Source organism: Falco cherrug, chromosome 7 (assembly GCF_023634085.1).
Source record: "Falco cherrug isolate bFalChe1 chromosome 7, bFalChe1.pri, whole genome shotgun sequence".
In the NCBI taxonomy this organism is placed as follows: domain Eukaryota; kingdom Metazoa; phylum Chordata; class Aves; order Falconiformes; family Falconidae; genus Falco; species Falco cherrug.
In genome coordinates, this window is record NC_073703.1 from 48,675,176 (window position 1) to 48,696,591 (window position 21,416).

The window sequence follows — 21,416 nt, forward strand, 5'->3', positions numbered from 1 at the left end:
AAACAAAAGAGACCTTAACTAAAGTATTTTTCAGGCTGCAAAAATCAAACTCAAAAAAGAAAAGACTATAATTAACACCACATTTATTTAGCACAATCTGTATACAATTGGGTGCAAAGGAACATGAGTATATGAACTGCATCTCTTGCTGTACTTCTCTCCATCATCCATTATACAGTTCTTCAGGACAGAAACCACGTTTGTTCATAGTACCAGCACAGCTATTCATGTAACACTAAATACTAACAATAGCATCAAAATGCATTTAACAAATGATTACAGAATCTCATTATGATCTCAAGTACTTCACATTTTTTTTATGGCACAGCAACTCTTCACAGCAAGAAGAAAACACTGCCCTCAGCTAGAGTGATGCAGTTGTTTCCACCACGATGCTCAAGGCAAACACTAGTTAAGTCTTGTGGTATCACCAGCCTAGAATAAAGCAACTCCTAAAGTAAAAATAATAATAATAAAATTAACAAGACATGTGGTTAGATGTTTTTCTCCCTTTTGCTTTTTCAAATTAGCACATGACACAATGGACCACATCACAGGACGCTGAATTCTTCAGAAAGTCCACTCTAAAGCAAAGCCAGTAACTGCAGGAAGAGCATGCTGGTAACCACAGGAAGGTGTGTACTGTGCAATGTGAACACACAGAAATACCATGCACAGACCACTGATGGGAGAACACCAGAAAAGAAGCCAGTTTCATAAATTGTGGGCCTTTTGAGTAAATGTTTCCTACTCCTACACCAAATCCACAAGACGCATTTACAACTCCCAGGTTTTGAGACATGACAGATCTGGAGATCACAGTGACAGGCAGTCTTTTTATGTAGCCATATGGCATATCAATACACCAACCTGTGCAGTTTTATAAGGCTAGGCCAAGGTTGAGAACAACCAGAGTACAGACAAAAAAAGTACATCCAACAGGGACAAACAGCTTCAGCATTAATTTAGAAGGAATTCTCTCTTCCAGGGTTAAAAAATAAGTGCAGCTGTAGCAAAGCCTTCTTCCATCACTCATCAGTGTGCATATAAACTGTTTTCAACTCACAGCTACAGTAACTCTCGCTTGATTTAGTGTCCTCCAAAAGCAAATCCCTGCAGTTCCTCTCTTAACATGTTTTTATTATACCAGTAATTTTCAGTTAGAATTACAAAGTGTAAAATAGGATGTATCACTGAATTTCACATATTCAACTACCATTTTTTCTGAAGAGTATCCAAGGTCCACATGAGGAGAAAAAAGTAAAGCATTACTTCATACAGAAACAGCTGATAAGTTACCCGCTGCCATGCTTAACACCACCGGTAGTGGAAAATCTTCAGCCTAGACATCCGAGTCCCTGCAATTCTTCACACACCTTCAATGAGCAAGTCCTGTTAAAGCTCAGGCAGACTGATCTGAGCTAAATACTTCAGTAACCACAAGGTCTGAGGCAGTACCATACTCCCAGCCTTTAAACAAAAGCAGCAAAACAAACACCTTTGCAACAGATTTGCAGACCATCACTGAAGCAAACAGTCTGCATTAGCATTTGACCAATATTCAGCACACTAACCAGGCAGCCAAGCTGCTGCTTGCAGTGTGTGGTAATAACACAGTATGTGAAAAGGTGTCCAATGCTTCACGTGTTTTGTTTTGTTTTCCTTTTTCTAAGAGTTAACATTTTTTGAAACCATGCAGTGCATGTACATTTCCCAGACCAGATGACTGCTTCCAACAGTTTCCTTTTTTAGAGGTGTATTTTGAGCCAGAGCAGTTCCAAGAAGAAGAGAGAATGAAGAAACAAGAAAAAGGGGCAGCAACCGTGGTTTTGCCTGTTAACACTGACTGGATCCCGTTTCTTCAAACAGGTTTACTTTAGTCATTTGGGGTCTGAATTCAGAGGCTATCAACTTTCTGGCACATCACATTCAGAAGTGCCTTTTCACCTCTCTGAAAATCCTGCCAAATTAAGGCGTCGACATTATTTACTTCTAAAATATCTAATATGGACCATCTCTTACTCTTACAGCCTTACCTTTCCAGAGAGACTTCAGACAGAATCATCAAAACCCAAGTCTCTGGCCCTCTGAAGAGCAGAAATCACGCGTCTGCACTTTCCTGACCAGAACTACAAGCGGTGGCAAATGCTGCAGGGGCTCCATTTCAGGTACAACAGACACATCACAGCAATCTCAGCTGTCCTGACCCCTAAGGCAAGAAGGCCCAAAGCACTTCTGCTTCATTACCCTTGAGCTACTGCAGTGAAGCCATAAGCAATATTTGACGTTTGACCACATCTGGAGGAAAAAGGTGTTGGAATGACCAGGAACAAAGCTGAGTTTCTGGAAAATGCACTCTTTCTTCTGTCCAGAGCATCCCGATATCCCATCAAAAAGAGGAAGATACCATTCAGGACAATGGCTTAATGGAAGTATTACCTAGATAGCTAAATAATGTTTAGTTCAACATTTTCTCGCCAGACCTTTTCCTATCTTCTCCTCCTCTTGCAACAGCAGCCAGAGAACAAGCACATTCTATTTTAGAATAACTGTTTAACAGAAGAGCACATACTAGTAACCACAGCCCAAAACCAAACAAGAAACTAAAACATCTTCAAATTTGTCTACTGATTTTTTTTTTATTATTATTTTTTTAAAACTCAAGGGAAGGAAATAACAAAAAACCCAAATGTAACTCTGTATATTTGCAACAGGCATGATACATACACAAATGAATCCAAAGTCAAACTTATTTACATTAGACACCCCAAAAAAATAAAGCATTTCAAACGCCATAGTGATTCACTAGTCTCTTAACTAGCCATTTATTAGATACAAGTCTCGCCAACAAACAGAACTCAGTTATCCAAGTTCCAATTCCAGACACAGAATACATTTCTCATATGTTGTGCATAAATGCAGGAAAAATGAGAAACCAGTAATGGCTTAGTCTAAGCCATATCCCCCACTCTGGAGACTCCACGGGGGAATTTCTGCTTTAGTTTTAATTTGACATCTTCCTTTCATCTGGCACAGTTTTCCCAAGGTTTTCAAGCAAGTGTTGTTTGGTCATTGCTCATAAAGTTCCTAAGGAAAGAAAAATCATTTATTCCTGAGCAGAAACATATCCTCCCATTCTGCAATGATCTCTGGAGATATCCTTAACATGAAGGGGCTATTAGTTTTCTTCACATCTTCAGCACCCTCAAGTAACAGATATGCATACCAGGACCACAACTGCCTGTAGCAGATTCAAGTCATTTGCTCCACTACTCACAGCACTCCTCTGCAATTCCTACTCCCATTAAAAGACTGTCAAAAACTGTTTTCTTCTCCTTTGCTCATCATTCTCTGTTGCTCTGTTCATGTTGCTCTCTGCTCATGTCTTCTACTGCACAGATCTCAAGTTTTCAGACAGAGCTCTAAATGAAAAACTTTATGATTACTCCACAGCAGCTACCTGTTTGGCTCCTTCAGTGATTTCAGCCTTGATAAGCTTTCAAGAACAGCATTACCTTTGCAATCTATATCCTTCTGTTACACTTGGTTGAAATGGGCTCCGGGCAATCAAAAATTACTGGGATATCAGGAAATGACAAAACAGGAGTGAAAAAGGACATAGATGCATGTGGATTGTGTGACCTTATTTAGCCTTGGTGTTACAACCAGCTGAAGGAAAGGGAAGGGAGAAGCTGGCTGTTTTTAAAGGAACTGGCAAGTCCCAAGCCCAGGTCTCCAGAACTTAAGAAACTGAGAGACCACATGCTGGAGGAGAAGAGGTAAGGACTGATGGACACAGTTGAAATACAGCAAGAAATCACACAGCAGCTTACGAAACTGTGTCTAAAAAAAAAGACTGCTCAAATAGCAGATCCAGTCCGATTTCAGAAATACAGCAAGTACAGAACTCACCCCAAATAAACTGACATTTAACCAATTGTTAACCTATGGCAGAAAAGGATTGATTCACTCCAATTCTTCATGTGTTACCTAGTAATGGGAGAAGCCATGCAGGACTGAAACATTAACATGAATCTGTATTTACATTACACAAAGGGGTATTGCCATGGTATTTAGAAAGAGCTGTCAGTGCACCACTGACATGCACTGGAGGAGCCTCCTCTGACTTCATTAGACATGGGAAGAAATTGCTCTCCACTAAAATATTCTTCCTATCTCTTAAAATTCAAACATGAAGCAAGTGGTGAAGATGGTGGCAGAGAACTGCTGGCCACAGAACAAGCTTGCCACACGTTCCCCTCCCCCGGTTGGTTTGCTTAAGTTCAAGAAAACTGTTTTGGCAGTTGTATATGTGAGTCTGTGAAGTTGCTCCTTATGCTACACAGAAACCAAGCCTCCCACCCCCTTCTTTTAAAGCTTTAACAAAACAGTAGCTTCCCATCAGGACCGGTTGTACGTTCCACTGAAGATGTGACAGTTTGCAGGCACGGCTCTACAGCATTAACAGAAAAACATTTTGCTATCTTTAGGGTACCAAGTGTGAAACAACACTATTTTTCAAAAAGTGTAATCCACTTTATTTCTCAGCAGAGATGAACAACGGGGGGTGGGGGGGTGGGGGTGGTGCGGAGAATCAGATTTGGCATATACTGTGTAAAACCTTCTACTGTATATAGATACCCCCTTGTATAAAGAGCAATTCTGACACTCCTGACTTGGCTACAAAGACTTAAAACCCAGCTAGAAAGTTGCAACAGATTATGATAGGCAGGTGAATTTTCACTCCATAGATAGGGTAAAGAGATCAAATGTCTTCTATAATTATCAGCAAGTGCAGTTATGGACTACAGATTTGAGGAATACAGCCAGAACAAGACAGCATAACCCAACTTCTTGGAAAAAAAAAATTTCATCTGTAACTCTAAGTAGATACTAACCTACTGTTTCAGATATCACAGTAAAATTTTAAAGCTGTGCCCCACTATAATGACACGGTGCTTAAAGAGACACGTATAACAGGTTGTTTCTCTTACAGAAGCCAGCACACAGTCTTGCTAATGAAACTTTAGGTAAGAAACTTCAACTGAATCATTACTGTTGAGCCAGCAAGTTCACACCTGCAATCGTTTCTCAACTAGTTACAGTGAACCAGGCACTGCTTATTGCATGCAACATGCAAAGATAGCATACAACAGGCACCCCACGTGATGCAACCACCAGGACAAGCACATTTCTTTTATTTCTGCAAAAATTTCTGTTTTGCAAAATAACTGAGAAATATTTCAGTCTGGAGTGAGTGAAATGGGATGTAGCAGATCCAACAGCAGACATTTTGTGACAACCTGCAGCTAGAAGTAAACTACAGTATTTCAGCATCAGCATCTTTGAACTATTGTTGCCTTAGAACCCTCCAGGTAACAATCAGGCAAAATAACTTTATTTTGTTTCACACCCACATGTCACAGTCCAACAACAGATGATTATTTATTCAGCTAATCAAAATTTGATTACTTGCATGTGACAAGAGCAACTCCCTAGACAGAAACTGTTGCATGCAGATGCTATATTATTGCAGAGCCACAGGTATTTTCTTGACTTTGGTAATGAACCACCTTAAAATTCTCTGCTGCTCTTTGTTTATGTTGAGAAATGCCACAGCCACATCAGACAGCACCGTAAATTCAGTCTCTCTTGATATGTGCATGATGACGCACAGCATTTTAGTAAAGAGACTACACGAAGGCATTAAAGGTAGCCATCTTTTCAACTTGTCCCTGCTCTTTGAAAAACAAGTTTTAACTTCCATTTACAAAGAGAAGAAAGTTTTATTTTACAACACTACATAATACAAGCAGGATGACACCAGGATACTGCCCCCTTTCACCCCAAGAAATGATACAAAGCCTAACTCAGTTAATACTAACAGTTATTTTGGGTTACTTAATTGCTGTTTGGACCCTACAGTATTTTCAGTTCAGTTCCCAGTGGGGAAATCCACCACTACCTGTGGTCATTCAGCTGCCTCTGCACAGAGGACAAATGCGTCTTTTATTGGCTCACAGACCTCTTCAACAAGGCTGTCTTGCAGAATTACACAGAGAAGTTTCACCTCCTTTGCTTGCTTTTTCCTATTCAGAAAAAAATGAGCACCGTAGTGCTCTTCCCAGCATAAAATCCACCCAAAACTCTACTATGCCAGAAATCCTCCAATTCAAGACAAAATAACTATTTAATGAGTTTTGATCAAAAACACAATCAACTGCAGAGCAATCATTGCACCTACAAAAAGCTCTTGGGTCACTCTTACCTTTGCTCCCTGTTTAACCACTCAGGTGAAAGAGTTGCTAGTCATAAACTGCTAATGTAAACTCAGAGAAAGTGAACCTAAGAAGTATTTTATTTTAGAGGCAGCATTATTTTTGTTTTCTTAAAGTAGTGGAATTAGCCCCATAGGAAACATCAGAGGTTGCCTCCAACACAGTAAACTATCACCAACTTAAATGGGCAGTATTTACACTATAGTTCACAGTAAGAGAGAAGGGACAACACTAAAGTAAAAAAGCCAATGGAGTCTGCTGCCATGAAGAGTAAACTGCTTCCTTTGAAAAGAAGTGAAAGCACTTCTACGTTGGACTACTATGAGTCAGTGGCTTTTATTTCTTGCCAGTTAGTAAGGCTTTAAAATAATCTTTCATAGTCTAGGAGTCCATGTTTCAGTCCTTCGAGATCATCACAAAGCAGATGTCTGAAGACAGTACAGAGAAGCTTGTTTTTCAGACACTTAGTAAAGCAATTTCTCACTAGAAGAAGTATTTTAGAAGTTACTACTCATTAAACAACCTGAACAGTAATATCATACAAAAGGACAAATATTCAATCAGCTGTTGCACCATCCAAATTAAGCACAACTTCAAAGTTGTTAAGCTACTCAGGAGGCACACAGGCAGGACAGAACACCACCCTTAAGGGACTTCAGTAGCAAGGACAACCCTCCTCAGAGGACAGTAGCCTGATGGGCTACAATCCCTCACTCCATCCTGGGCTAGCTACCTGATCTTTCTTTTTCAGTTGTGCCGCTGATCTCATCCAACTGTTAAACCTTTCTGATTTCAAGCTCTCCAACTGGGCTATTTACTGACCCCTATCTAGAGGACACCATCAAGAGGTTTAAATATTCAGCACCACAAAACCTCTTGATCTTCCTGCATAAAAAGCTATCAAACACAAGTAGCTACTGCACTTGCCCTTACTTCCATGTAAATTTCTGTAATTGAGCTTCAAATGAAACGTTCACCATTGTCACTTCATTATAAGTCTTATTTAAACTACAAAGTATTTGGTGGCTTAATCATAAGCGAAAACAAGATTTAATTCCAGTTTGATATTCCAAATTTGAGAATCATCCGAGTAAGTGACAAAAAGATCAGCAGCTGGCTTACAGTATCTTCCCAATTAATACAAATGCTAATTTCATGCATTGCCTAATATGCAGCTTTGCTGAATCAGAATTCTGGTGTCTGTCGCCTACCTGCAACAAATTTTCCAGGTCAACCAGAAGATAATGGGAAGCAGCAAGAAAAACAAAAGGAAACCTAAAGCACTCAGTGATCATAAGTTGCAAATAGAAGTCCAGAGGTATTCCAGGGGTATATGTATGACTACTACCGTACATACAACTACTTTTACAGAGGAATTCCTAGCTTTCTGCTATGTATTCTAGTTACTTAGAAAAAGAAAAAAAAGTGTTAACTTCATTAGCCTTTTACACAAATTATTACTGGATTATAAATAAGCACAGGACCACTAAACACAGGTTTTGTACAGTTTTATAAGATTGTTGTTTGCACAAAACCTGGCAGCCTGAATCCTAGCACATGACGATGCTTACTCCATTAATACAAATGCACAGAATCTACTTTGCAGCTTTTCATTGCCACGATTCTTCTGGGGTGCAAGCTCTGCTAGAAAGCTTCTCTCTTCCTTAGTTTTGGTGCTGCTGTTAGATTTTCTCCTTGCACATATTGACCCACACACAACCTAAGCAGTCAAATAATAAAAAAAAAATTACCTGCTTACAGGTTTTCTTACAGACATGTGCTTTCTCCACAGACATTTAAAATGCACTAGATTAAGATGGATGTAGTGTAACGCAGCGTATCATGACGGTAAACTGTTTAGTCTTGTTTATCAGGAGAGTTAAATTCCCAAACCATACTCCAAAAAACCCACAAGCCCCACACTTCCTCCATATATTCCTCACATAGAATTTAGCAGGAATAGAGTTTTAAAGTACTCAAATTGCTGTAATTACACCAGTTATTTTAACTCACTACTTTTATATTTATCTCTATGCCTTTATCTTGTTCCTTGTGTCTGTATTGTCCTCCTTCATGCTCATAGAGGATCACAGAGCACGTTAAACCAGTCAGTAATTGACAGCTAGCTCTGTTATTTGTGTGAACCTTTCAGCTGTTTTTGGACACATCCATTTGCAGCACAGGCTTGTCACCATATCCAAAACTGCATACAATGACCAAAGTTCACAGCCATGTAACCCTCTGGTGAGTACCATGAGCCATGTCACAACTACTCCACACTTCCCAAAGTAGCAGATACAGATTTGATGAACTAAAGAGTACAAGCTCAGCTCTAACACTTTTGAATGGTGTTAGAATAATAAGATAAAACCCTTAAACGTGACAACTTATTTTGATGTTGAGTTCCCTTTTTTGGTTGGTGGGGTTTTTTGGGGTTTTTTTGGGGGGGTATGGGATGGTTTTTTGTTGGGGGGTTTCTTAAGTGGCAGGTTGCCAAACAACCTACCTACAAGTATTCATTAGTTGCTTATTTACTTTTTCCAAAATGTGGTGATACAACACACACTCAACAGCTATTTAGCTTACACTGCTATAAATTGTTAGCTAGCAAGAGAGAATTCAAACTTATCAGAAAGCAGCACTGGAAACTTCTGAAAGCTAAAAGTGTATCTGGCTAGCAGCAGCAGACTGCAGCAGATGAGATTATTTCTCATCTATAAATGATGGGGCAGCCCAGAAAAAACTGTTGCAGGTATGCAATCCTGGATCTTAATCCCAGGAATCTGAATGCATCTCCTGAATATATCACCCTGCCCCTCATCTTCTATAGCATTAGATTTAGTTAACAGCAAGCTTTAACTGACATTTTAAGAATCATTTTTGAGGGCCACTGATACATTAAATAATTTGAAATCAGTAATCATTACAGATGTGTGGGACTAGCCCTACTCAGGCTCTTGGCCCACTGCTGTATTTCTAGGAGACCTCAGCTGGTTTAGACAATCCCTTCTGAACTGGGCAAAAATGTCTATTAATAAAGTGCCTCTCTCATTCTTCAGTGCACTGAGCTCTGCTTGTTGAACCTAAAGCCTACTATTTAAAAGTACAGCAGCCAGATTTTTTGTGCCATTTGTTCCCGTACTTGAAAACCGTTTGTTAGACTGACTCTGCTGAGTGGCTAAACCCAAGCAAAATATCTTCACTTCTTTTTTTTGCAGTAATCTCTTTACAAACAAACGGGTCAAGAGGTAATAATTATAGATGCTTTTCTTCTCTTATAAAGAATTACAATATTTTAAAAAGGTTAAAATCCAGACTCTCACATAAAATAACAATAATAATAAAAAAATAATCAAACCCACTCCAGTTAAAAGTTATGGCTTCAGTGTTCTATACCATAGATGCTGATCTAACCACCAAGCCACCAGTACTTCCCAGGCTGCCTTTAACGCTGTGATCAGCATGACAGACTCAGCCCTCCGCTAATTCCATTTCTACTAGGCCCAGCTGTAGACAACAATCCAACCAACTCTACTTCACCCTGATTCAGCATCTAATCAAAAGAAAATTCATGCAGTTCCCCCCACCCCACAAGTTATACACAGCCACTTCCAGATTATGAAATATTTATATATGTATATGTATATTAAAAGGATGGACATTGATTTCCAAATCCACACCCCGTCGTGAGATCCTGCCAAGCACTGAGCGCCTCTTGGGAGATGCAGAGTACACTCAGCCCCTGCGATGCAGTCCCCGAGGAGTATCATATTAAGCAGTCATTAAAGAGCCCACAGAGACTGCAGAACTCACTGTATCTACAAGACCTTTTCTCTCTGTCTTTTAAAGTGGCTACTAGATCTGGTTACTTATTCTTAGCAGTGGGGAAGTCATGAATTTGCCTACTCTTACAGCCAAGCGTAAGGAAAGGAGAAGACAAACATCTAAATTCAGACTGTCACCAGAATCATTTGGGTTGATAGTAATGACCATTTGTCAGTAAATTTTGTCTAACCCTCCATTTTAATTTTGGGACATAAATGGAAAAGCATGGGTACATAATGTACCTTAATATAATTCCAGCTCATGATCTTCCTATAAAGCGGACTCGAAGCACACTCCTGATCAAAGCAAATTCCATTTTAGATATATATATGCATTTGACAGCAACAAATTTAAAGGCCTTTCGAAATGTACCCCACATCAAAGAGGGCAAGACAAGACAGTCTGAAAGTCCTCATCTGAGCCTTCCAGGCATATGGCATGGGTTTGAACCTGGTGCAGTCCCCACTGAATCCTCCTCCTTTCTACTGAGAGCTGCACCTGCCAGTGTAGGAGTTCTTGCACTCAACAGCTTCTCCAATGACAGAGCAACTTCCTCAGCCGTGACTTCAGTTTCAGGGGGCTTTTTCCTTTTCTAAATAATTTCCACCCCTTTGATGTGGTGAAGTTTTTAATACATACAATTCTTAAAAAAAACCCCAACATCTTTTGTGGAAACTGGATGTAATGAAGTCAGTCAAAACGCACCTTAAGTACCAGTCTGAAGATGAAAACTTAACTTGCCTTTGTTCTGGGAGAGTTTCAGTATCCCAAGTGAAAGGTCTTAGAGCACAGGAAAAAGATTCTTCACATAATCTAGGAAACCCAGGCTGCCAATTGCAGAGTGTGGACTTCATTTATAATTCTTATGAAAAGACTTTTTATATTTCATCCATGACCGTCCGTAATTGTTTACTATGAACACTTTGCTGCAAACTCCATTCCTGAACTTGTCGAGCAGTAAAACCTGTTGCAAGTGAACACCAGAGGGAGCAGTGAACATTCGTCTGGTAGATAGGTTTTAAATTGGACATGGAACAATATGGTACAGGAAACCTTGCGGAAACCTAAAAATGGTTATTGGGGGCTCTATATTACAGCTAGAATACATTGCTAATCCAATCTAATTGCCCACCAGAGCAGGGTCAACAAAAAATAAAAACAAGTGTGCAGATACACTTTGAATGATGCAAGCTTAGTTGTGCCACATCTGCCACCACCTCACTCCACCTTCTGATGACACCAAAAGGTTTATAAACTCTTCTGAGACTATAAAGCTTTTATACAAAATGCTGGTATATGTTTAGATAGATTATATGGAACTGAAAATATACCCAAGAAAGAAGAGATGGACACAAAATGGAATGTGAAAACCCCCAGGTGTTCTTATATATAAACACACAGTTCAAACTCTGTAAGATAAAAACCAAGAAGAGAGTTAAGACACATAAGAGAAGATGAAATCAAGAATAAATACACCAACATATCAGCAATGAACAAGTAATTACAGCATTATCTCAAATATTATTCTACTAATCCGCCAAAGACAGTTAAAAATGCTTGCAAAGACAACAATAGAAGCGTGGTTACAATCATGAAAACACAGATCAGAAAACTTCCACCACACATAAATAAAAGCCCCCAAAACACTTTAAGGAATTGAACAAAAAAAAGAAAGTTTAATTTTTCTCGGGCCTTCATGTTTGCACTACAGCATGCAGCCTACCAGATGTAGGAGTTCCTGGGGTATTTCTCACCAGGACCCTGACTTCAGCATGGGTTCCGAGAGCTTTAGATTCCCTGATCCAGAAACAGAAGGGCTCCTTCCACATCTGCTAGACACCTGGATTAAACTGGTTTCTCAGATTGCCCCAATATGAGTCATAGCATTCAAGGCCATGATAGTTAGCCTGTTTTTGTGCCACTCCAGAAAAGCTTGGCTCACCATACTATGCTGAGTGCAACCCAGAACTGCAGACATCATAAACCCTTCAGTTCTGACTGCAAGGGGTTCCCTGCAAGCACCCGTGTCTCAGGCAAGAGACGAAGCTGACCTGTAGCAGAAGCCTGCTCAGCATGTGGCTTCATTACCTGTCTGGAGAACACTAATTAAAACTGACCATTTTCACACAGCACTTCATTTAACGAAGACATTTGCATTCTCCCCCATGGAGAAGATTTGCTCATAAAGACTCTGTCTAAAGGACAATCAGAGCAAGCTCTGATGATGATGGATCGCTGGTGATGAAATGAGCTTTTTAATACTGCAGTTCCAGATGTTGCTACAGAGGCCAGTTCTTGTGAGCCACTGCAGAAGTGTGTTGGCAGCACATTCTTATAAGCATGGATGATGCCCTGTTGCTCAGACATCTATACTTTCCAATCATACAGACTTTAGCATTGACTCAAAAACCTGCTTTAGTTTTTTGTGTTGAATGAGCAACAGCTGCAACTGGAAACAGAAACACATGAGAGAAGTTCTTAATACAAGAACACACCACCCCAAGGCTATCCTTGCATAGCATTTTCCTCTAGCCCACAGCCTACACTCTTTCTCCCTTGGATTAACACAGCTAGTCACTGTATTCACTGTGTGCCACTATTTGCTCATAGCTGAACATACAAACTTGGCATGTAAGAAATGGCTCTCAGAAGAACTGTGAAGGAAAATCTAGACTTCTGGGTATTTGGTATGTCTCTAATTTTGGCTGCTGTCATGCCAGGCACTTAGCACAGATGATGTGCCATGCTTTGAATCTGCACCATCTGCTGCTCATTAGCTGACAAAGGCAGCAACATGCCATCTCTCCACTAGCTGTTGCTCATTAGCTGACAAAAGCCATCTTCAGTGTTCACATTGTTCTTTCTGTAATAATGTAATACAAAGATGTACAAAGAGCAGAGGAAACAAAGATGACAGAGTAAATTATAAGCTTAACTAAGAACATTAGTGTCCTGGTTTCAGCTGGTATAGAGTTAATTTTCTTCTTAGTAGCTAGTACAGTGCTGCGTTTTAAATTTAGTATGAGAACAGTGTTGATAACACACTGATATTTTTGGTTGTTGCTAAGTAATGTTTATACTAAGACAAGGACTTTTCAGTTTCTTAGGTCCTGCCAGCAAGAAGGCCACAGGAGTGCAAGAAATTGGGAGGGGACACAGCCAGGACAGCTGACCCGAACTGGCCAAAAGGGTACAACATCATGCTCAGTATATAAAATCGGGGGAGCTGGCTGGGACCTGCCAACCACTGCTTGGGGACTACAGCTGGGCACTGGTCAGTGGGTCGTGAGCAACTGTATTGTACATCACTTGGGGTTTTTTTTTCCCTTCTGGATTTTATTCCTTTCTCCCTCTCTCTCCCCTTCTCATTACAATTATTATTATATTTTAAATTACTAAATTGTTCTTATCTCAACCAACAAGTTTTACCTTTTCCCCCATACCTCCTCCCCATTCCTATTGGGTGGGAGGCGGCCAGTGAGCAGCTGTGTGGTACTTAGTTACTGGCCGGGGTTAAACCACAATTAGTGTACTCTCATATCTCAAGGAGAGAAATCCTTCCAACAGCTGGATGCAGGTCTTGGTACCAAAGGAGTTTGTCAGCAGGCAGGTAAAAAGGTCAGCACTAAAGACAATCCATTTATCTCAAAATGTTTTGAAACATGTAAGCACACATTTCTAATCTCTTTCCATCCAGGTTCTCTATTTTGTGCCATTTTGGATCTTCTGTATCTGACAACAGACAGAGTGGCTGACAGCATACAGCTCCCACCTTGACCAGTGTGAGCATGAATCCATAAGCTCTGCAGGAAAGTCCCGTCGGTAAAGATTCTGCATTTGTCAAGAGGAGCCTCAGCTTCCATTACAAATCATCTACACAGCTAAAAAGCAATAGTAGTAGTAGTTAAAAACCCACTAACATTTAAAAGAAACCGGCATGACTGTTACTGGACTACACAGGTTGATGAGCAATCCAACCGATGAGAACCAGCAGAGTCAGGGGGAATGAACTACAAAAGCGTTCTCCATTTTGGGAGACACATTGATACTAGCAGATTACTCAAGCTACAGAGAACTGGAAATACTCACAAAACATTTACACTGCTATGGTCAATTAATTCCTTTTCAAGCTCAATTAGTGGCTTGGAGGAAAAGCCAAAGAGATACTCTGATTCAAGGAGAAGATAAATTGTAAATAAGAACAATGAGAAGTCACCGTCTCAGCTTATTTCCTCCCTCTTAGGCCTTTTCTCAACAGCCCCCCCCCCGACAAAACCAGGTAAATTTTTTTCTGTCGTCACAGCACCATGACAGAAGGCAAGAGTACAAGAAGTGTCCTGTGCACTAAACAGCATACAGATAGCTGGTGTGGGAAGCGTTAAACTGATCACGGGTCAGGGCACAGAGGAAGCAAGAAAGATGACAGATGGTATGGATTCTGGCAAGCATGGGAGATGATGAAAAAGCCCACAAAATAACATGGTTAATAGAGATAGTCCTTCAAAGCAGGAGTCAGAAAAAGGACAAAAGGAAGAGAGGGAAGAGATAAGACATGAATGGACAAGGTGCCAGTAATTGTGCTTTGCATCTTATTTCATCCTCACACCCAAACCAGCACTTTTCACTTGCTGGCCACAGAAAGTAGAGAACCAGACCATAAATTCTAAGTTTTCCTGTTTGAAGGGGAACACACAAGATGAGGTAGTACAGCAATAGAATTGATAAAACATTGCTGGGCATCGACATTCAACTGAAAGGCAGTCCAAAAAAAGAGAGAAAGACTTTGCACATAACCACACAGGAGCACGCATGAAACTTCCTCAGTGGTCATGCCAAAAGGCAGCATACTTGTCTTCACAGAAATAGCAGTTCACAGTACCAAATGAATCCTGTAACTGAACTCCTATTCACACACAAACACTTTAAAGCAAGGTTAAAGCCTTTTAATCTGAACTAGTTAGTTGATGAAGAATTACAAACAAAGCATCTTAAAGCACAGCTCATAGTAGTAACACACTGGGAACTCAGCCATCTCATGCTGCTAATGCAACTCTTACAGCTTTGCCTTGACTATCCACAGCTCAGCTATTGCAAAGCAACATCACAGCAGAAAACAAAGAACTCCAATTTTGCTGCAAGGTATGCTCTAGGAAGTAGAGCCCTATTCTGATAGGAGGAAGGTAACAAAACTTATCCTAAAACAATTAAAAAAATGTTACACTTATATTTATATACACACACACTCCAACCCTTGTAAGGCTAGCTTGACACTTTCAAGCATGGCTGTCCTCCCTGGAGTTGCCTGACACAAGTAACGCAACACACACTGATACAACAATAGCACCACATGTGATACACACACACACACATTTTGAATGTCAACTGTTCTTACTTTTCAGTTGCTGTTTCTGCAGTCAAGAACAATAATTCCTGGGCTCCTACGTTTCCCCTCTGCCACTCACTAAGACCAGAGGATCTGAATGTTCATCACATTGCACATCTTTACAAATTGTTTTGTTCAGCTTCTATCTCATCACTGGAAGCTGATCATGTACTAGGAAAAAATTTTTCCCAGTGCACATATTTAAACTCTAGAGTAGGTGCCCAGTGAAGCTGCGGACTCTTCATCCTTGGTAATGTGCAAAACTTGACTTAGACAAGGTGCTGAGCAACCCTGATCCAAGTTAGTCCTGCTCTGAGCAGACAGCTGGACCAAATGACCTCCAGAGTCCTTTCCAGCCTATAATAACGTAGGAGCCTATCTTTACAGATTGACATAAACTGGAGCGGGAGAAAAGACGTGATTTTTCTCCTTCCTTCTTCCTTCTCCCTTCTCAGAAGACACTAGGGCTGCCTTTCAATGCCTTAATTTTGGGCTAGGAACTCCTCTAACACCAGATTTGTGCGTATAAGCCCATCCAAATTTTGATTACTTTCTGATGTAAAAGACTGCTTGCTAACACTATAACAGTACACCGTAAGAATTGGGACCATTTTCAAAATTCATCGAAAGAGCAAGCGAAACTTTTTTTAGCTACATACATATGTAAGCATATACATACAGTGTAAGTGACTGAATTGTCCCTCTGAAGGTATTAGCAAGGCTAGGTGCTTAGCTGGATTCAAAAGGGATGTTTCCTGGGCCACAAGGATCATCCACGCTTGAGACAGTAATCCAACTTCCTCAATTCAGACATAAGACAACAACTAACAACAGAAAACCTTCCCAGCCTCCTTACTAATGCTGTAATTCTTTTCTCCCAGTGACTCCTCTCACACCCCATGTCTCTGCCATATTACACTGACTGTAGCTACACCGGCATATTCAGCATCCCATACACACAGTGGTTAGTTCATTAGATATACTTCTTATGGCAGCATACACAGAGTTAAAAGCTGCCTACTGGAACAGAGAGGATGGAGATGCAGAACAGGCAGCTTGAAGCTCTCTGGATGCATTACAGAACCTTGTCTGCATGAACATTAATTTCTTGTTTGAAGATTCAAGTAAGCACTTATTTCCATTCTGTTTTGGCTTATCTGACCTGTTAACAGCAGGCTAGCACAGAATAAGAATCCCTTGCTCTCCGTCCTGTCTCTTTTCCATGCTAATTTCACATTTATGAAGGTGATCAGATAGCGGATAGATGTATGGGAAGAGGAAAGAATAGTCTTATTATCTCTGTTAATTTGGGCAGGATCAAAAGGATGCTCATCCAAAAAACCATCAGCCAATCAAGTGGGCTGGAAGTATTTAAAGAAAAGGAAAAAAAAGGACAATTCTGCAGAAACTTAAATTCATAGTTGTGGCATAGCCTAGATCAGTGAGCTTTATTTGAGGTTGTTGTGACAAGAACAACTTTTATAACTGTCATTTTCCAGCTATTTATATTTTATTGTCAGTTACTATGTTCATTACTGTCTGCAATTCACTAGATCAAACCTATTTTGGTAAGGAAATTTTTTAACAGAGTCACAAAGCATATTTTCCTGTTGCTGATTCATGGGTAAATACCCAGCACTGCCTTCATTAAGAAAAACTTCTTTAAGGTTAATGAAAATCTTCATTAAGATTTTATAGTTGTACCGCTGAAACAAAATTCATGCAAGGCAGAGGATGAAAACATTCTTAAAGATAGAAAATGTTGTGATTTGCTATCCTATAAAAACAGAAGTACCATCATTCAGCTTGTTTTAAAAACTTGAAACAGAATACCAGAACTCATGCTAGCAGCATATTCAGGACCCAAATAATGAGGAACCTGAGAGTCACATAGCTGTTACAATCAGGAATATCTCAATGACAGGTACACTTTGAACTCTGGACATTTTTTATTCTTGCCAAAGCTCCCACTAATTTAAATTCAGCTAGGTTTTAAACAGATATGCATGACAATGATCAATCCTTGCAACAGGTCCGTCCTTTCCTAAGATGTTAAAAGCTAAGAAAAAGAAAGTTAACCTGTCTTCAGTGTTGTAACATCAGCCTGATGCTTTATAAAAATTGCAAAGCATCAGATATTTTATACAGATGCTTTTAATGCCTTAGAAAGGGAGAAAAGCTCGCTGGCTTTAAGTAGAACTATGTATGGAGATTTCCACAACATAGTTATTAAAGCCCCCTTATTTTAAAAGGGATGGATAACTGGAGTTAAAGAAGAAATATTAAGTTGAAAAAGCAAGAGTATTTAACAAAACATGGTATTTCTAGTCAGTTAATTTGGAAGAAGCTATTCTTTCTTCCCTCTGCTCCAGAAGCGAAGCTAATAATGTCTTGGAAGTGTCCTGGGAAAGGTAAGCTTATCATTTGGTTTAAGTTTAATGAAAAACTCCATAAAGTACATATGTAAAGCAGCAACATCTGTTAGACGAAAAGCAGTAACTTACTTGTCAGAAATTACTCAGTTGCTCTAGAACCACATGAAATTTAAGGATTTTTCTACTCCCAACTAGATTTCAAATCATAGCATTATGCTGCAGCATAATCTTGCTGTCTAGGTAAAACATGTAGGCTAGAAAGTTTCACACTAACTAATGGCTCAACAATAATATTTAAGTTTAATTAAACTAAAGCTTAATTAATGCTAAGAAAAAGATGAAGTCACAGGGGAGAACCAGATTCAACTTTTTTGAACTCTCTAGAACTGGGAGTTCTATAGGGAGGTTTAAAACATGTAAACATTATTAGCCAATTCATTTGGTCTGTATTCCAGAAAGTTAGTATTATATTTCAAAGGATTAAGAATTACAACAGGAGAGAGCAAAAATAACAGCGTACAGTCAACAATTTTGAAATGAAAGGGACTAATCATGATGGTAGCAAACATCAACTTATAGCACTAAGCCACTGTGCTGAAGCATATACACAGAATCCCTAAAAATCACAGCGCATCACTATTCCACTAATTGTAAGTCAAGTCTGTCTCAAATTATCCATCTGTGAATAGGGGTTTAGGTACCTGCTACCAACTTCTGTATTAAAATAGGACAATTTGAAGAGCATTAAAGACCTGAAATAATAAGAGAGGCTGTACATTTTTTCTAACAACAGCTAAATTACAAAAGTGGAAGTAGCTTTGTTACTTACCTAATACACACTACAGAACATGCCAGTAACACTACCTAGCGAAGCTTTGTGATATTAAACATGTTAAGGTCATAGCAACAGTCACTTACGGCATTCCTTCTCATCACTGTCATCAAAGCAGTCTGGAAGCCCATCACACTGCCAGGCCCCTGGGATACAGCGCCCATTACTGCACATGAAGTTTCCAGGAATGTTGCATTCATTTGTGAAGTTATTCCCAGGCAACAGTTGGCTCTCTGCAAGAAACAAAAAAAGAAGGAAGTTTACAGGGGATGTTTAAAAAAGCAGCAAAAGCAGTCACGGAGCAAGCTGTTTATCAGTGGTTGAATGAAGACAAGACAAATGGATCTTGACCATGGTTATTTTGTCATTATCCTACCAATATCCTGAGTATGGTACTTGGAAGCACTTTCTTTTTCCTAAATCATCATTTTACCTGTTCTCCATTCATACTCCCCATTTCACAGATTTCTTTCTTCCTGTTCACTTTCTAAGAACATACATGAGGCCTTTATGTATCCTCAGATCAAAGCACAGTTTGTTAAAAAAAAATAAAAATCTCTCCACAGGGTTGGTCTAAACACAAGTAAAATAGGTGAGGCTACAAAAACTCGGCTCCATAGTCCAATGCTTTTGTCAGATCAGTACTTAGCTTGCACAGTATTTGTGGTTGTTGTAACCCAAGGGCTACAAACTAGGTAACACATTGACTAATTCATACTAGGTTTTCAATTAAGTTTTAAACATAGTGCTGCTAACCAAAGTAGGAATTGAGCTTCTTGGTGTTAATATATAGTCACCTGGCATACATCTGTCCACAGGCTAGTAAAGCAGTTGGCACACTGAGTGTCTGCCAAGCGGAAGGAGTTACTAGTAGCAGGATACTGGAGATCAAAAGAACCGTGCTGGAGGGAAAGCTAGAGATTTACTTCAAGGTTAAGGACAGCTCTGACCAGTCATTTTAATCTATCCTGTTGCCCACTTTGTGTATTGTTTTTAGAATGCAGATATCCAAGGAACACAAACTTCAGTGAAGGAAGATAAGGACACTCAATGGTTTTAATAAGCATCCAAATAGCACATCATGTTGTTGAGCTGGGGGGAAGCTACAAGACAAGGCAGAGAATGAGAGAACGAATATGCCCTCCTCTTCCTCTGTCACATTCCACGCTAGTCCCAGACAACAAACACTCGAAGAGGCAAAAACCAGAAATACAAACCTTCCCATATACGGGTGGTAGTGTCACAAAAATATGCCCCCTCCCAACCACATATCTTCATGGTTCGAAACCAAGAAGAAATTAAGCTGACGTGCTACTTAATCTTTACCCATTTTGAGGATAATTGCATGATTTTTGGAACCCTGTGGAAGTGGAGAGCTGCAGTCAGTTCCCTCCATTGTCCACCCTACACCAGCTTGCCTTCTGCTCTGTTGGAGTCTAACTGCTGCCTCTCCCCAGGAAGGCCTGAGCACCAGGGGTGTGGAGAAGCACTTACAAACACTGCACAGCGAGTGCCCCATTCTTCAATGCAGCACAGAGCAGATCACAGCTGCCAGGATGAGCACTTTCAGGGAAGATTCTTTCCTAGCTCATTCCTGCAGTCCCAGGGAGGAATCTGTTCCGTACAAGCATCTTTGGAGAACTCAGCTGCCAAAACAAGCCTATAAGCATGGGGCTTTCCAGAAAGTCCTGAATCAGCCAAACCCAGATGGTTCCCTTCTTCCCCAGCAACATAGCAAAATGCTCCATCCCTGACACAGGCAAAGCTACTACATTTTACAACGTTGTTTCAAAAGACATGACAGGAACGCTTTGGGGAGGTATTTTTTGAAGTCTATGCCTGCCATAAACAACCTACGTCCTCTCCAATGTTATTTCTTGCAAATGGCTGACTGTCCTGGGGACATTTTAAGAATCTGCCAGCATGGAGCAGATACCTTCACGGAAATGTGCTCTGAGCTGTTAAAAAGACAAGGTAGTTGAGAAAAAAGGTAGAAATAAGGTCTTTTGAGGCAGATGAGGCAATCTCAGCCACTGGCCACACACTCAAGAGCTACCTGTAATCCTGGTGTAGCACCTGACAGAAAAAGACAGTCAGCAAAAGGCAAGCCCAGGCTACGCAGCTGGAAATTTGATGTCTTTTTGATTTTAGCAGTTTCATTCAAACCTCAGTTTCATTCCCTGCAACACTGCTCTTCTGATCAAGAACAGGTTTGGTCTCTACACCACAATGGGAAAAGGCTACAACCTAGAGCACACGGGAAGCAGCTCAGCTCCAGCCCACTCAAGCAGAGCCTTCACTGCTCTCAGCAGGCCCCAGGGAAAAGCTGTACCCAATTCTACTTCATGCCCGAGTCCTTAAATCAGTAATGGGAACTGTTTGTCCTTGGCTAGTCCTGATGTGAAACACCAAACAGATAAGGTGCTGTCAATAACCACCCCTGCGCCAGTGCAGCCTTACAGCATCACTGTTCTGTGAGGTCTCCAGTTGTATGTTCAACCAACAAGGGTTCTTTTTAATTATTTGGGTTTTTTCCTGAAACCAGCAACTGCACACATTCAGATCAGTCTTCATATCATTGGCCTATAGCTGGTAAGTAATCAGCAAACTAAAATTGCCACTCTCAAACAGCTACAGAGGGTGAAACTGTCAGCATTACAGAACCTCCTATTAGCAAACAACTCCCAGTGCGCTAGTAACACCTCTGCCTGCAAATGGAGAAA

At 40.2% G+C, this 21,416-nt stretch overlaps 1 protein-coding gene across 2 annotated transcripts in view; it reads right to left on the reverse strand.

Annotated features, from left to right (window-relative positions):
* The window catches only part of LDLRAD3 (low density lipoprotein receptor class A domain containing 3), a 118,609-nt gene that overhangs the window by 59,087 nt on the left and 38,106 nt on the right, over positions 1 to 21,416 (reverse strand). For both annotated transcript variants that reach the window (XM_055717004.1, XM_055717003.1), the window contains exon 2: positions 18,780 to 18,926. In XM_055717004.1, coding sequence (XP_055572979.1) covers positions 18,780 to 18,926 — 147 coding nt within the window. The remainder of the gene's footprint in view (positions 1 to 18,779; positions 18,927 to 21,416) is intronic.